This window comes from Gigantopelta aegis, chromosome 6 (genome assembly GCF_016097555.1).
Source record: "Gigantopelta aegis isolate Gae_Host chromosome 6, Gae_host_genome, whole genome shotgun sequence".
Taxonomy (NCBI): domain Eukaryota; kingdom Metazoa; phylum Mollusca; class Gastropoda; order Neomphalida; family Peltospiridae; genus Gigantopelta; species Gigantopelta aegis.
Genome location: NC_054704.1, coordinates 24,587,382 through 24,603,681, shown reverse-complemented (window position 1 = coordinate 24,603,681; position 16,300 = coordinate 24,587,382). Strand labels below are relative to the sequence as shown.

The 16,300-nt window shown below is 36.1% G+C and overlaps 1 protein-coding gene across 1 annotated transcript in view; it reads right to left on the bottom strand.

Annotated features, from left to right (window-relative positions):
• Positions 1-487: 487 nt before the first annotated feature.
• LOC121374437 (galanin receptor type 1-like) overlaps positions 488-16,300 on the bottom strand; it is a 79,916-nt gene continuing 64,103 nt past the window's right edge. The window contains exons 4-7 of the mRNA XM_041501539.1: positions 11,085-11,297; positions 6,488-6,641; positions 3,503-3,628; positions 488-791 (exon numbers count right to left, since the gene is read on the bottom strand). Of these exons, the coding sequence (XP_041357473.1) occupies positions 513-791; positions 3,503-3,628; positions 6,488-6,641; positions 11,085-11,297 (772 nt within the window). The 3' untranslated portion in view covers positions 488-512. The remainder of the gene's footprint in view (positions 792-3,502; positions 3,629-6,487; positions 6,642-11,084; positions 11,298-16,300) is intronic.

Genomic DNA, 16,300 nt, shown 5'->3' with positions numbered 1-16,300 from the left:
TCTCTCTCTCTCTCTCTCTCTCTCTCTCTCTCTGTCTGTCTCTCCCTTCAGCGCGCGCGCTGTGTATTCCACAATATAATTATAATATTTGATACATATTTTTTTTTCAAACTGAGGTTTTGTCACTTGAACTCCCCACCTGAATCCGCGCCTGCTTCATGTTTACAGATATTTTCTTAAATATAGGTCATACTACGATTTGTGCGGATAGGACGATAGAATCGAACATTAGTTTGAAACGCACTATAGAATGATGCTTTTGATATGCAAATGACCTTAGTTATTTATAGGCGAAATAACGTGCATTCAAACGACACAGAGATTTTTAAAAAGTGGAATTAAGTCAACTTCGTGCATTTTATATGATGATTTGTATATAAAACCTGTCGGGGTTTGGGTTTGTTTTCATGTAAATGCAAAGAAAAAAAATATCGAATAGGAAATAAACGTAACATTTGCAAAAAACTTTGGGTCTAAATAATTGAACAGGATAATAGTAATAACGAACATCTTTACTGACAAAGTGTCGTCGTCTTGTCTTCAGATGAACTGCTTTTGCTAGTTCTGAGAGAGATTTTAGTTTGAATTGTTCCGTTGGTACACGTCGACCTTGGTTCCATCTCGTAGTCGGAGCCATTTTGGCGTCGACCAAGGCACGTATGCGTGTTCGACTTCCGGCACAGGTGCGTGGTACACGCCGTCTTCATGCTGCGGCGGAAATTGCGGGACATAAACCCGTAGATGATGGGGTTGAGACAGGACTGTATGTACGGTAAACAGTCGATGACGATCTAAAAATAAAAACAGTAATACAGTCGATGACGATCAATAAATAAAAACAGTAATACAGTCGATGACGGTCTGAAAATAAAAACAGTAAACAGTCGATGATGATATGAAAATAGTAAACAGTCGATGACGATCTGAAAATTAAAACAGTAAACAGTCGATGACGATCTGAAAATAAAAACAGTAATACAGTCAATGATGATCTGAAAATAAAAACAGTAAACAGTCGATGACGATCTGATAATATAAACAGTAATACAGTCGATGGTGACCTATAAATAAAAACAGTAATGCTGTCAATGATGATCTGAAAATAAAAACAGTATTGAAAATTGCGCTACATAAACCCGTGGATGATGGGATTGAGACAGTACTGTATGTACGGTAAACAGTCGATTCACGATTTGAATATAAAAACAGTAAACAGTCGATGATGATCTAAGAATACAAATAGTATACAGTGGATGATGAACTGAAAATAAAAACAGTAATGTGCTAAACAACGAAGGCATATTTAAAATTAAACCAGGTCTATCATGAAAACATTAATATTGCAACAACAAAAAACAAAACAAAATATAATAATAATAATAATAATAATAATAATAATTAACTGACAAGCGGAATGACGTGCGGTGATGACGGGTAATATAAATATATAGAATATTTTACTTACCTACGATTCTTATAGTTTTATGAGGAGGAAGGGATGTTTATGTGGTAATTCATTTTACTACTGCTACTACTACTACTACTACTACTACTACTACTACTACTACTACTAATGCTACTACTATTATTATTCATTGCACTGTTGTAATTATATATATATATATATATATATATATATATATATATATATATATATATATATATATATATATATATATATATATATATATATATATATATATATATAATTATATGTATATATTAATTGTAATTTATAACACTGTTGTACCACAACATGGACAAAAATGTGTAATAAATCTCTTTAACCGCACACTCTTGAAACCTTACCTCTCACTGATTCAATATAAATTATAGAGGGGAAACGGAGTTTATGTACCATCTATCTGTGTGCTCTTTTACTCCGTGGACATTATTGTTGTCAGGTTTGTGACTTATAAGATTTATAGTTAAATGAATTGCTAAGCAACATTTTTCACTTATAAACAAAAGCAGTTTTGTACTGAAAGGTTTGTGAGGAAACCTTGTGCATGTAAAAAACACACTTTTCTCAGTATCCCGTACTTCGCGTTAGCGCCACACAACTTTCAAGAATAGTGGGGGTTAGCGAAGGCACTTTTCAGCTTCCATCGCACAAAACAGAAACAAATAAATTTGCCAGGCATGGGGATGTAAGGGGGGGGGGGGGGGGGGGAGCATGATATCAGACTAGATCCCACACCGTATATTTGGTTTTCGTAGTGTGCAGTGTACTGTGTGTTTCTACTTCCAAGTTACCCACCCTTGTCATAAATACAGATTTTTGTAAGAGATTTGCTAATTTTTTTTTTTTTTTTTGTGACGTGGAATATTTGTGTTCATAAACTAATTCACTCACTTTTATGGTAAATAATAACTTAAGAAAAGAAACTGTTTGGATATGGTGATTTTCGAGTCGGGCAATATAGTGTGGTCGTAATTCTAAGTTACTAACTCTGCTGAAGGATTTGCTTTTTCCCCTTCAGAGTGGGAAAAGTATTATAGGCTGCCATTTAAGATTTTGAAAGACCCAACACTGTTATGGTTCCAATATCAAATCATACATACAATTACAGAAACGAATACTTTCTTATATAAAATAAAATATGTTGATTCAAATCTTTGTTATTTCTGCCATCGCCAGCCAGAAACATCGGATGATTTGTTTTACGCTTGCCCCAAAGTCGTCGAACTCTGGAATGTTATAGAACAATGGTTGCAATAAAAAGATGAATACTTCCAGTTTGACAAAACTATTATTTTATTTGGCGATATAAATAAGGAAAACAATTTCGTAAATTGGTTAATTATAAATGTAAAGTATTATATATACAAAATAAAATTACAGAAAACTACACTCAATAAAACTGGATTCAAATATTATATCGAAGGTAAGCTATTATTAAAAATATATATGTATTACAAGAATTGTTTACATAAAGAATTCGACGAAAACTGGGAATGTTGGTTAAGATCTTTGGAAAATATTTAAACGACCAGCCTGATTTTTTATATAAAAGAGACCATGGTTGTTTGTTTTACAATGTTGCTGGTTTGGAGGAAATACTTATTTCAGCTTTCTTCCTTCCCTTTCTCTCCTTGCTCCATGGCATATTCTGTGTATAATTGCTATGTACGGTAATGATTCAGGGCCCCAACCCTGACATTATCTATTCTTTTTCTGGGGCAATACAAATTTTAAAAATTAAAATAAAAGTTACTAAGGGCTAAAAAAAAAAACTGTGTGTTTCCAGGAACCCGACCTTATCTAAGAAAAAAGGGTCGACCCTAATTTTGTTTTGATGGTGGTGGGGTGGGGTTTTTCGATTTATAGTTAATATGTAGGTGAAAAGAGTAACTGTCGAAGTGATAGTAATAAGAAAAAACACAACAAAAACAACAACGACAACGACAACGACAACAAAAGACCATAGCTGATCTACTCTACGAATAATTTTTCGGCACGTTCCCGAAACCGCACAATTGTTTTTATATCAGGCCTTACCTTTGTCATGAATATAGACTTCTGAAAGAGATTTATCTGATCCATTCGCTGTAGAATCCTGAAGATCAGTTTTGGTCCCCAGCAAATGAGAAAGACGACGATGATCATGATTAACATTTTGATTACCTGCAACAGATTGGACAAATATAAACCCTTTGTCGTTTTGTCACGCCGAACAGCCTAAAGCTGGGATAACAAAAGTCGATTTTGTCCTAACACTGGCTTATTTCGCTGTCAGACAATCATTAGCGTATCTCAAACACCGTATTATAGTTAAATGTATATGTTTGTTGAAATATGGTCATGAAATGCTTGATTATTTAAAAATGAAAAATAGCTAATATGTATATTACAGCAAAGATATCTAAATTGGACCTTTTTTCTTTCTTCTTTTTTTACCAGTTTTATTTAATAATCCATTAAAATCAATCCTAATTTTCGTCGACTCTAAAAACAACAAATGCAGAGAGATGCCACGAGATCTGTCAGTCCGAGATCTAATTAGCACAAGATCCGGATCTCGTTACCAGAAGACCCGGAATACTTCGTGCGATTTTACATATAATCTTAAAGCTTCCGATATTGAGAGCCATTCGGCCGATTCACAAGTTCCGAGTAGTTTCGAATGAATCTGAGAACACGTTGGTTCCGAGTAGTTCCGAATTAATTACGAGAACACGTTGCGATGTAAGCCAATGGCGTCTTCCATTTCCGTTTACAAAGCAGAATTTACAAAATATGCGCATTCAAAACAGGTAATATTATTTAAGTCCATTTCAAATAAAACGACATTCACTGAATTATTTTCATGCATTCACCCTCCCGGTGTCAGATTTCAAGCCAGCTGTAAAGCAGAAGTAAATGATGACGATATCGCTGTAGATGATTCGAACATCACGGTTGGCCAGCTGGCCGAGCGTTTCTGTATTAAATACATACTCACCTCCACTGATTCATTCAAATTTTACAGTTTAATTACCTTTGTCAGATTTGATATTAAACTTTTTTTTCAAATGAACACATTACAGTGTTATTTTAGTGTCATCGTAGTTTATAACCTTACAGTGTAGTATTAGACTTAGGTGATGTTTACCTTGGCGATTGTGATTGGACTAGGTTTGGACATGTTTTGTTTGGGGTTTTTTTGGTCTATAAAATAATTAAGAATTCTGATTAGAGTATGTTTTGTCAGCTGCACTGTAACACAGGGAAAAAAGTTTTACTATTCAGCAAATATTAGCTCGAAATGGGGAAAAAAAGAACAAAAACCCAGCTTTCCCTACCTACCCTAATTTGTTTTGGCACGTAACAGGAACCATTTTTTTTTTTTACTTGGCCTTTGTGTTAATGTTTCACTCCAGTATTAATTACTCCACGCAGTTCACTACAATTTCTATGTGAGAACACATTGTGTGAAAAATACAACAGTATCGAGAGGGTCACGTGAGTACACGTTTGAGGAAGTAGTCTCCCTTGGCAACTACCTGGTAAAAATTCAACATAGGTCGACGACGGACATTTTCAGCTAGCCACCCTCATGCCTGAGCGCCACCTCGTGTTGCTGTTATACAAGTTATCAGTTAGTACTAAATATAACAAATAATTTCAAACCAATGGGTTATTTAAATACTTCAGAGGTCAACCTACTTGTAATCATCAAAGAACGATTTTGAAAGGCATTTCACAAATCTGTATTTTTGTTTTAAATGATAAGTGCGAGTGCGAATAATTTTTACATGCTCATATACCACTAGAGTTTCGAGCATGTCCGTCCCGGGGCTTGTCTCTGGATAGCCAGGGGCTTGTCCAGGGACAGAAAAAAATTAAGCGGACAATTTTGAAATTTACATCAAAAAATTAAATAGTGGGCCTTTAAAATTTTGATGCGCATCTCTAATTAATATAATTAATAGAGAAAATTCTACTCATTAAATTTGGTCGCTAGATTAGATCAGGTGGTAAAATTTTTTTAGATAAGATATGTGGGCTGACTCGGGGTGGAGGTGGGGGGGTAGAGTTGAAAATGGACAGAATTTTGAAAATAGCCAATAGAATTTTTAAAAAAGGAAAAAAAAAAAGAAGAAAAAAGTTACAAGCCAAAAATAAAAAGAATTGACTGCTCGGTCGAATATTTATATAATTTGGAGCATTTTAGAAGACCAGTCCAAAAATAATTAAGAGAAAGAAGAGAGGATCGGACTATTTAATAATATTAAAAAAAAAAAAGTAATTTCGACAAACTTTTGAACTGTATTGTAAACCGGACTATAAGCTTCTACAACAAATAACGACAGATGGTGACGTGGTGCCTTGATGTTTTACACGTAAATCAAAGAGGTGCCGTTGAAATAATGCGATATAGTAGAGGACAGATTTGGTGGTGAAAAACTACCCAGTTTTAGCCAAAATTCTAAATATGTTTTGTCAGTAATTTCACCATGACTTAGAATAAAAAGAAAAGGAAACTGTTTTGAAAGTAACACAAATTTTCTATTTTATGTGCAATTAGTAAAAACATGTATTTTGATACTGTCTGTACGTAGATGCCACTTGACTCCCAACATGAGGCTCAATCTTCACGCCTATACTAATTGGAGATCCGTTTTGTATGATTGTAGAATAAAACAAAATCAAGAAATAATAAGTTTATACTCCATGAGCAGACGGTGTTCTGAATTGTGGCAAATACGGCTTTCTGTTTATATCCCGACCAAATTACATTAAACAATAGAAAATTTTTGTGATCTCCAAAACAAATTCCCTTTATTTTTTAAATCAATCCAACGTGGAATTATAGATTTTTTTTTAATTTTGTGATTTCGAGTTAGTGTTACAGTTTAAAAATATAACATTTCCTCATACTCAGGTCTTCTTCCATTAAGTTTCTAACGCATTATTTCCTAATTCGAAATATTAATCCACCACTTGGGGACCACGATGTATACTTAAACTTACGATTTAATGAAATAATTAAACACGAATTACCTGTTTTCGTGCACGCAAAACCTCCGCACTGTGTTCTTGCTTTGCCTTGTGAACTAGACTTCGACGAGATCTGATGTGACCCGGAAGTGATTGCTCATTGGGGCTGAGACGTCGACTGGGACAGCAATCTGGGGTCAACAGCGCATGGTTACTTCTGGAATGATACATAGTAACAAAATAAAACATGGAATTCACTATTTGTGCATTCTTTTTTATCTCTTTGGAAAAATTCTTGCACATTTATTATTTTTTCATTGTTTTTTGATGAAGTGACGGACTTGACAGCAGTGGTGGAAGTACTCATGACGGGTGCCACAGGTGGGGCAGGGTATGCTCATGTTTCGCGAACACCTAATATCATCACTGGTATGACAGTGATTCTTGGGTGCATGTCATCACCACTGAAATTATTCTAATGAGCTCTGTCCGGTGCTAGTTTTGATTTAGTAAACAGAACAGAACTTTATTTACTATCATAGCCCCCATTCGGTGGCACCAGAGGAACATAAATAATAATAATAAACATACAAATTGTCAAGATGATTTCAAAAACATATATACCACGATACAAACAGATGAGCAGCTAAATATTAAAAAAACACAGTTAAAATTACACATAAGTCAAGAAGCACATAATTGTTTGTTAATAACTGATATAAACTTACACAATTTTTGAAGAACACTAATACGTTTCGAGCTGAAGAGTTGCTGGCATTTGTATATATTTGGTCTATTCAATTAGTATTTGTTAAGATATTTAAGTCTTTGTTGTCTAAATTTGTCTAAACAAGTGTGGGAGTAGCATCTTATTTGTGGCGGTGCTAATAGGATGAAATCTCCAGTAAATGATCTCCTCGGGAGTGGCTGTCCTATAGACGAGGCACTAGATTGTCTAGAGACTGATGGAATCAACAACTATTTTGTCAAATACCCATTTTACTTTGCATTGTGCAAATATACGGGCCTGATCACGTATGACGGTTTTGTCATTTACATGTATTAACAAGTGTGTACTACAGATACACAAATAGAATATAAACTACGTTATATAGAACACACCGAATTAATAGACATGTGGGTTATCTTACAAGTTAAAATATTCTCAAGCGATTTCAAATATTGAGGTAATAGAAAGTATGACGTTGAGGTCTAGGTCAAATAACATTCTTACTCCCACCCCACCCAGCCACTCTGCCTAATAATGGGCATACATTGTATTCTTGGATTGACTGTACAGTTCGAGATATCAGGCATTTATAAACTGGAATAATATGATGTTGATATAATGATGTCCCATTGTACATGCACAGCAAATACTAAATATTTTTTGTTTTGTTAAATAGGCTTCCTATTTCTTTCAATATTGTAACAACTTGGAACTTTCGATTGCTTTGAATATATCACTGACACTATAAATAATAATGTATAAATCATGCAACAAACTGCCCTTGAAACATAATACATGTATTCATGATACTCAAGGCATAAAACTGTTAAATTTTTATCACTATTTTTTCATTCTATAGTACGGATTGAATTTGTAATTGTTAAAGGTACTATCTGACTTTGCTGCATTGTAAGATATTTGCGACTAATAAAATCTTTTATGGACTAAAATTACATATTAAATACATTGTTTTATTAAGAATAGCTGTGTCTGTATATTGAATGTGCTGCTAATCGTCTTACTATCTGTAAGTAGCCCAAAGTGGATTTGGTCTCTTGAAAAAAATATATATTAGGACATAAAATGAAGTTTGACCTATGGTATAAACACTAGGACGACCAGAAACACATTTAATACAGAGCCATTAATATTTTATGCAGAAACTATATTTAATATGTAATTACAGTCGTTAAAAAAGTCAGAAAGAAGCAAACTCAGGACAGTCCCTTTAAAGTAAGCAGAAGACCTGGGGTCAATTTCACAAAACAATTTCACAAAACTATTTCACAAAACATCGTAAGTTTACATCTGCGACTAGCTGTTATATCGGGCATACGTTTACACGTGTTTGGCATCTATTTCACGAATAAAATTACATCATTAAGGAAAATGGACCATTTTGAGGACAAAAGAAAAAATATGTGTATTCTAACTATTGTTGTACTATAATATTAATACGAATTGTGGTTTAGTCGTAGATTTACGTTTACGTGCAAAACTAGGCTTACGATGTTTTGTGAAATTCGGTCCAGGGACTTTAATTTGATACTTGAAAATGACGAAAGAACTAATAGCTGTTCAAGCCAATAACGACTATAACGATTGTTCACATGCTTTTAAAGTTTTTTTTTTTTTTTTTTCCTCAACAATTGCTCTATTAGTTCAGTTGTCGGGAGATCAGGGGCTGTTTTATGACACACCAATGCGACATGGCATCGCGTGTTGAATACAACTGACAATAAAAACCCAGGTGTCTGAACATCGTAACTTGTATAATCCAATAACCCATATACAATTTGTTTTAACCTTTAAAATAATCCCTGACGTGCACATCTGAATTTCCATTCCACCGCATCGCATTCGGCCCGTAGCCGTGTGTGTGCTCAATAGTCGATGGTTCTAAATGTGCTAAAGTGCATATAAATAATTCTTATACTTTGATTTCAGTAACTGAGCATTTAGCTTAGTTGGTAGAAGGCTCGCCTGATATGCTATAGTCGTAGGATCGAACGACATTGGTGGACCCATTCTCTCATCGGGTCTCCTCCCGTTCCCACCAGAGCCTCGCGACTGGTATATCAAAGACTGTGGTATGTGCTGTCCTGTCTGTGGGAAAGTGCATATAAAAGATATTTTGCTACTAATGGAAACAACATTGCGGGTTTCCTCTAAGAATTATCAAATTGTTTGACATCCAATAGCCGATTAGTAATAAATCAGTATGCTCTAGTGGTGTCGTTAAATAAAATAAACCTTGATTTTAACTCAAAGGTGTGTTGAGTGTGTTGTTAAATAAACCATTTCCTTCCTTCAATTCCTTAACTTATAGGTACAGTGTCGAAATACGCATTATGGTGGACACAAAACTAGCCATAGTGTAAATTGTGCTGCTGTATCGATGAACAAATTTAATATGCTTTTGCTTTAATTTCAGTTATTACACACACAACTGTCAAGAAAATGTATATTTAATTTATATCGTATATTGATTTAATATAGGTAATATATAATGATGCTAGCTTGAATGTTCATTCTTGAGATAAAACTAAAAGGATTCTAAAATGTGTCCATCAGATATTGATGGTGAATTAACAAGTTTCGAGATATTGATCGATCGAGAATTGTTACAGACTATGCCATACATAACCTTTTTTTATAGCACAAATAAATAACAGTAATTATGCTAATATAGCTATCATACATACCACTATACAAACGATAACGATATAGTATGGATTATCATTAGTTTGATTTTTATCTTTATGGACTTCTTCAGCTTCTGGTAGGCCCAGCGGTGCAACGTTTAGTAGGTCATATGGAAATTGGGTGTTACTAATAGGGTTCTGCTAACGCTGACCTCGGTCGTCGGGTTACCAGAAAACGGTTTTATGTGTGTTAGATATCTTAGTCCTAGCATATTTGAAGCATCTGACAGTTTAACACGTGGAATATAGTGCATGAAACTTGGTACAACCATAGTAGCAGAGTGAAACGATAGAACACGAGAAAAGAATGAAAGAGAAGGTCACAGAAAAGAAGAAAGAAAGAGAGTTAAAAAGTTCGTTTTGTTTAACGACACCACTAGAACACATCGATTAATTATCGGCTATTGGATGTCAAACATTTGATAATTATGACATGTAGTCATAACAGAAACCCGCAGCATGTTTCTTAATGCAGCAAGGGATCTTTTATATACACTTTCCCACAGACAGTAAAGCACATACCACGGCCTTTGACCAGTTGTGGTACACTGGTTGGAACGAGAAAAATTCAGTTGAATGGATCCACCGATGTGGTTCGATCCTGCGACGCAAGCGCCTCAAGCAAGTACTCAACCGACTGAGCGAAGTCCCGCCCCCAAGAAAGAGGGAAAACGTTTGCTTTGTTTAACAACACCACTAGAACACATTGATTTATTTTTAATCTATTGGATGTTAAACATTTGATAACTTTAACCGTTTGTTTTGTGTAACGACACCCCAGTAGAGCACAGCGATTTATCAACTACTTGATGTCGAATATTTATTTTGACTCGTAGTCTTAGAGTAAACCCGCTACAGTTGTCCATCAGCAGCAAGGGATCTTTTATATGTATTTTCTCAGACAGGATAACACACAATACTACCATTGATATAAAAGTCGTGGGGCACTAGTTGTAACGGGAAAACCCAGGCAGAGAATGGCTCTACCGGAGGGCTTCGATCCTACGACCAAATCACCTCAGGCGGTCACTCTACCTACTGAGCTATAGTCGAAGTATAGAAGAGAGGGCAACGGACACACTTCGACTTGTATTCGCAGGTTAACTACAATTCGTGAACGCGTACGTGTTGCTATATACATATTAGTACACGTACATCTACAAATTTGGAATCGCACCCACCACACCACCCACCCTCACCATAATGTAAAAAACAAAATACGTACGATGAACTAGGTGGCTCTGTCATAGTAATAAGTTTCCTGGAACTGACCCACAGTGCATGTATAACGAAAGCGTAGCAAATAATCATGATCAGTGTAGGCGCCGAGAACATGGCTACGAACTGGTACACACAGAAGATGAGTCTCTCGTTGGGATCGATACCGTAGTCGGCGCACAGTATGACAGTCACTGACGTGTCGTTGTTGTAAAACACACTTCTCTCGGCAGCCTGCAAACAAAATAATAAAAACAAGACACCTTAAACGATATACGTCAAATTCCATAATCTAGACACAAACAGAAAAAACGCCCCAAAACTGGATACACATTCACCCACCATAAACACATAGCAGCAAACACCAGCCCCAATTTCAGCCAACAAAAGTTTCGCTAACGTTCGCGAACTATTTGATTGGTTCCCAACGTGGCCATTTGGTTTTCCGTGAAGCGCATAAACCAGTATGGTGGACGTTTTTCCGCTCGGTCTGGCTGAAAGCAGCCCTGTACTCACGTACACACGTACACACCACACTTTAATTTCGTTCGATGGATTCGTTAAATGTTTTGTTTTAAAGTTGCATAATGTCCCTTAGCCGTAAGTGGATGAATAAGAAGTATCACTCCTAGAATCTGCTGGAATCTGCTATGATGGTCACGTCTTACCGTGCCCTCCTTAAAATTGAATGCCCCCCCCCCCACCCCCCACCTCCCCAAAGTGATACCAGCTGACTGTAATGTCTTTGAAATGTATAAATAGTATTTTGAGCAACATGCCCATTGGCGTGCGCTACAACAGCTTGCTCTGAATGTGCACGTAAAACCCTATGACACACACACATGCCCATTAATCGATATTATAACTGAATAATTGTATTTACTAACAGAATAATAGCATTATTAGAAAATATGTAGACGGTTTGGACAGATTAAGCGAGCCATGTCACATAATTTTGTCGCGTACATGATTTCCACTCAACGTTCTTAAAGAACGAACAGCAGTAGCGTGTTCAGAAGGCAGAGCGCTCGCGAACAATGTGACTGGTACATGTACCATTGTTTTCTATCATAAGGCATTTAACTAATTTTAAGTACAGAAATCAGTCTAACAAGTGACACGGTTCAGCCAGCTAACGTTTCGGTAACGTTCGCGAACTATTTGACAGGTCCGCGACGTGGCCATATGGGGTACCGTGAAGCACCTAAACCAGTCTAGTGGACGTTTTTCTTCTCGGTCTAGCTGAACGTGTTGCTATTTTGATGAATATACGACGTAGATGTTTCTGTTTTATATATATTTCTAATAGTTTACGGTAAACTTCAGCTATGATACTTGAGGAAGCCACTGTGACATAATATAACAATTCCGATATTATCAGTTAATTACGAAACGATAATGTCCAGAATTTATTAATCTGTTGATATTTATCATATAAATATAAAACCAGTAAAAGCTGACACTTGCAACTGCGAAAATGCACCTTTAACAGACATGGAGTGCAATATAATAGCCGTGTCTTGCTAACTTTAATATGTAGATATTTATGAGATATCAATGTAAAACCAGTGCAAATTGTCACATGCAACTACAGAAATGCACCTTTAACAGACATGAAGTACCATAATATATAGCCGCGCTAACTTGAGTTTCATCTTACTCTGTTTTTATTGCCGTGAAAGCTGCCACTGACTGATGTAATCGGCACACCAAGCGCCGTCAGTGTTGCGGTTAATTCAGTGATGAACGACCTGCACACGGAATCCACGCCGATTGCTCCGGCGACGTTTCAATGCTATCGGAAATAACACTGTGACGAGACTTCACGAAATTACACGAGACTAAAATGATTTTACACCACTTAATGACAAACCGGTCGTGTTATCTTAATGGAATCATATCGTAAAACTGATTTCATAAAATGTCATCTAAAAGAAGAAATTTAATCTCGATAATAACTTCTAGTTAAATATTGTCTAGGTTTTTTCAAATGTTTTTTTTTTCTCTCCAGTTTTCAGTTTGTTAAATAACTAGTGTTGGTGGATCGCAGTTTGTTAAATAACTAGTGTTGGTGGATCGCAGAAGAGACAAGTGTTTCCATGCTATTTTATTTTGCAGTTGCATTTGCTTAAAGGGACATTCCCGAGTTTGCTGCAATTTTAAGTTGGTATCGACTATAAAATACTTTTTAATGACTGTAATAACATATCAAATATACTTTTTCTGCATAAAATATTAGTGGCTGTATATTAAACGTGTTTCTGATCGTTCTAATATGTGTACTAGGTTAAATTTCATTTTATTTCCTAAAATATGTTTTTTCGTACGTACGAAATTATTTGAAGACAAAATCCAGTTTGGGCTTCTTACAAATACCCCTGCGCGTGCTGTAACCTCACCGTGGTGCACGGGTGTAACATTCTTTTTGAGAATAGCCAATACAGCACAAACTGAAATTTAGAGTAAAAGTCAGTATCTATCTGTGATATTTGTATTTTTGCACAGTTCTTTACACTGTGTTTTCATTTAAATATTGAATTTTTATATTGATGTTGATCATCACTTTATTTGTTTGCATTACCATAAAATACATCGGCTATTGTTTGACAACCAATAGCCGATGTATTTTTCGTGCTGGGGTGTCGTTAAACATTCATTCTATCTATCTATCTTACAAATATTAAGACGACCAGAAAACACATTGAATATACAAACACTGATATTCTAAACCAGAAAATATATTTAATATGTAAGTTTAATCGTAGAAAAAGTTTGGGATCGATTCCCGTCGGTGGGCCAATTGGGTTATTTCGTGTTCCAGCCAGTGCATCACGACTGGTATATCTAAGGTGGTGGTGTTTGCTATTCTGTCTGTGCGATGGTGCATAGAAAAGATTCCTAGCTACTAATGGAAAAATATAGCGGGTTTCCTCTCTAGGACTATATTATAAAATTACCAAATGTTTGACATCCAATAGCCGATGATTAATAAATCAATGTGCTCTAGTGGTGTCGTTAAATAAAACAAACTTTAAAAAGTTGAACAAAATAATACATTGAAAAATAATTGGGGTCGGCCCTTATTTTTAGGTAGGATTAAGTTCCCGAAAACACAATTTGCTATATATACTCATTGTGAATATGAGGGGTTTATGTATATAAGGAATAGCTGGTTACGAGCTACTCTCGGCCTACTAAAATCCAAACTTATACGTAGCTCTCTACCATTCACCTTTAGAACGACCATCAAAATTGCGCAAAACTTCCTTCACTAAAATGCGCATCATTTCTCTTTGGCTTAATCCTACGGGACATTCCAAATTACATAGCACCATACCACCTCCCGCCTGTTACCAACTACGGTTGGACTGCTGGTGCTCCCTTGCACCTGCCAATGCAGGCGGTCCCTCCTTCACCTCCCCAACCTCTTCCTATCATGGACGGAGGAACCGGCCGAGGCCGGTACTTGTGCCCAGGACAGGCGTGCGCTACAACAGCTTGCTCTGAATGTGTACATTAACCTTTTGGGCATTGGCACTGTCTTAAGATATCGGCTTTATCCTGAGAAGGTTAGAATGGTTAATGCAGCGAGGCTCTGCCATTCGACCTGAGCAGAATAAAGCCGATATCTTAAGACAGTAACCAGTTATTTCTTTTACCCTGCAATCCTACAAGAATATTCTGAAAATCATTATTTATTCCAGTTTTGTGTACGCAAATCGAGTATTGTCAACTTAGCAATGATTTTGTTGTATGACGTCATTATTTGTAGCTACGTTCTATCACATTAAAAAGCGTTTGTCACGGGGATCCTATAATACCCGTAACTGAATAAAACACGATTATCCAAATATCTCTCCTAACTGTATATCTATTAGATCTCTCTGTATCGGGCAGTTCAAAAACCCGAGTGGCTCGTCTAGGTATGATCAGAGATAAGATCGTATATAAAGTATATATAATATAGCACGTTTAGTTCACTAGAAAACACAACAAAAACACAATACACTTTGGAATCTGTATTAATACTACGCTGACAAATGTACTGCCGCAGTAGGTAATTGACAACAACAAATAATAACTACCCAGAACTGATAACTTAATTAGTTAATCTCTAGGTGTCTAGTTTACACAATATTCTAATCACTTCACCGTGACACAACACCCACACGTGTGATAACTGAGAAACGCTTCCAGGGAACTTAATTAATAAAAGAATTACAACTCTATTCCTAAACTGGTTAATTTTTAATTAACCCTTAACTACTCATTCAGTAACCTTGTAATACAGAATTAATACTGGTACCTATCACAATAAAGACAATAACCTACAGTTTACCTAGGTCCTCTAGGATGACTGGTTAAGCTTTAATAATTTTTAGAACAATGAATCCTACAGTTTACTTCGTCAGATTACCGGAAACACTGTCTAAATAATATTGGTATAATACAGTATTAAAATATTTAAAGTCACATCAATCACATCAAGGTTATACAACAGAGCAGAAATATATATTTACCAGTCCGGATGGACAACGTTCCCTGGGAGCCTTCCTATGTTTCTCCCTGATATCTCTAAAACCCTAGCTATTTATTATAAAACCCGTATATCGCCTGGGGGCACATCGCGGTAACCCCCCTATCATGTGAGTTTTCCACAGCGACCAAGACGACATTTTTTTCTTAGATGACCAGACATACTGTCGCCTAGTCGCCAAAATCACGGTCGTAAAAACCGCACTCGCGGAAGTATTACGTAACTACTGGCCACATGGCCTCCGCACCTGGTCTGGGTGTGTAACAGAGGGTACCGTCGCGCGGAGGTATTATGTAACAAAGCCCATCTGGTCTTAAGTGCATATTGGGACTGCACACAGCCCTCTAAAACAATTAATATCGCCACAGGCGAAAAGAATTTAAGAGCATGTTCCGTCACACACCCCCACCTCAAAAAGGATATTTCCTCTACTCTAGGAATAGGGAAATATACTACAATAAAACAAATGTGCGTTAACCGACGCATCCGGGCATTTATAACACATAGTAATAAGGTGACTACCAGTAATAACACTGAGTCTCTGAGTCCCTGGTATACAATAAAATAAAAACAAAACAGAAATCAAGAATGTCAACACATTATCACAACGTTCGACTTCGGGACAGGGCATCAGCGATTACATTGGATGTGCCCTTGATATGTTCAATGGTAATTGGGAATTCCTG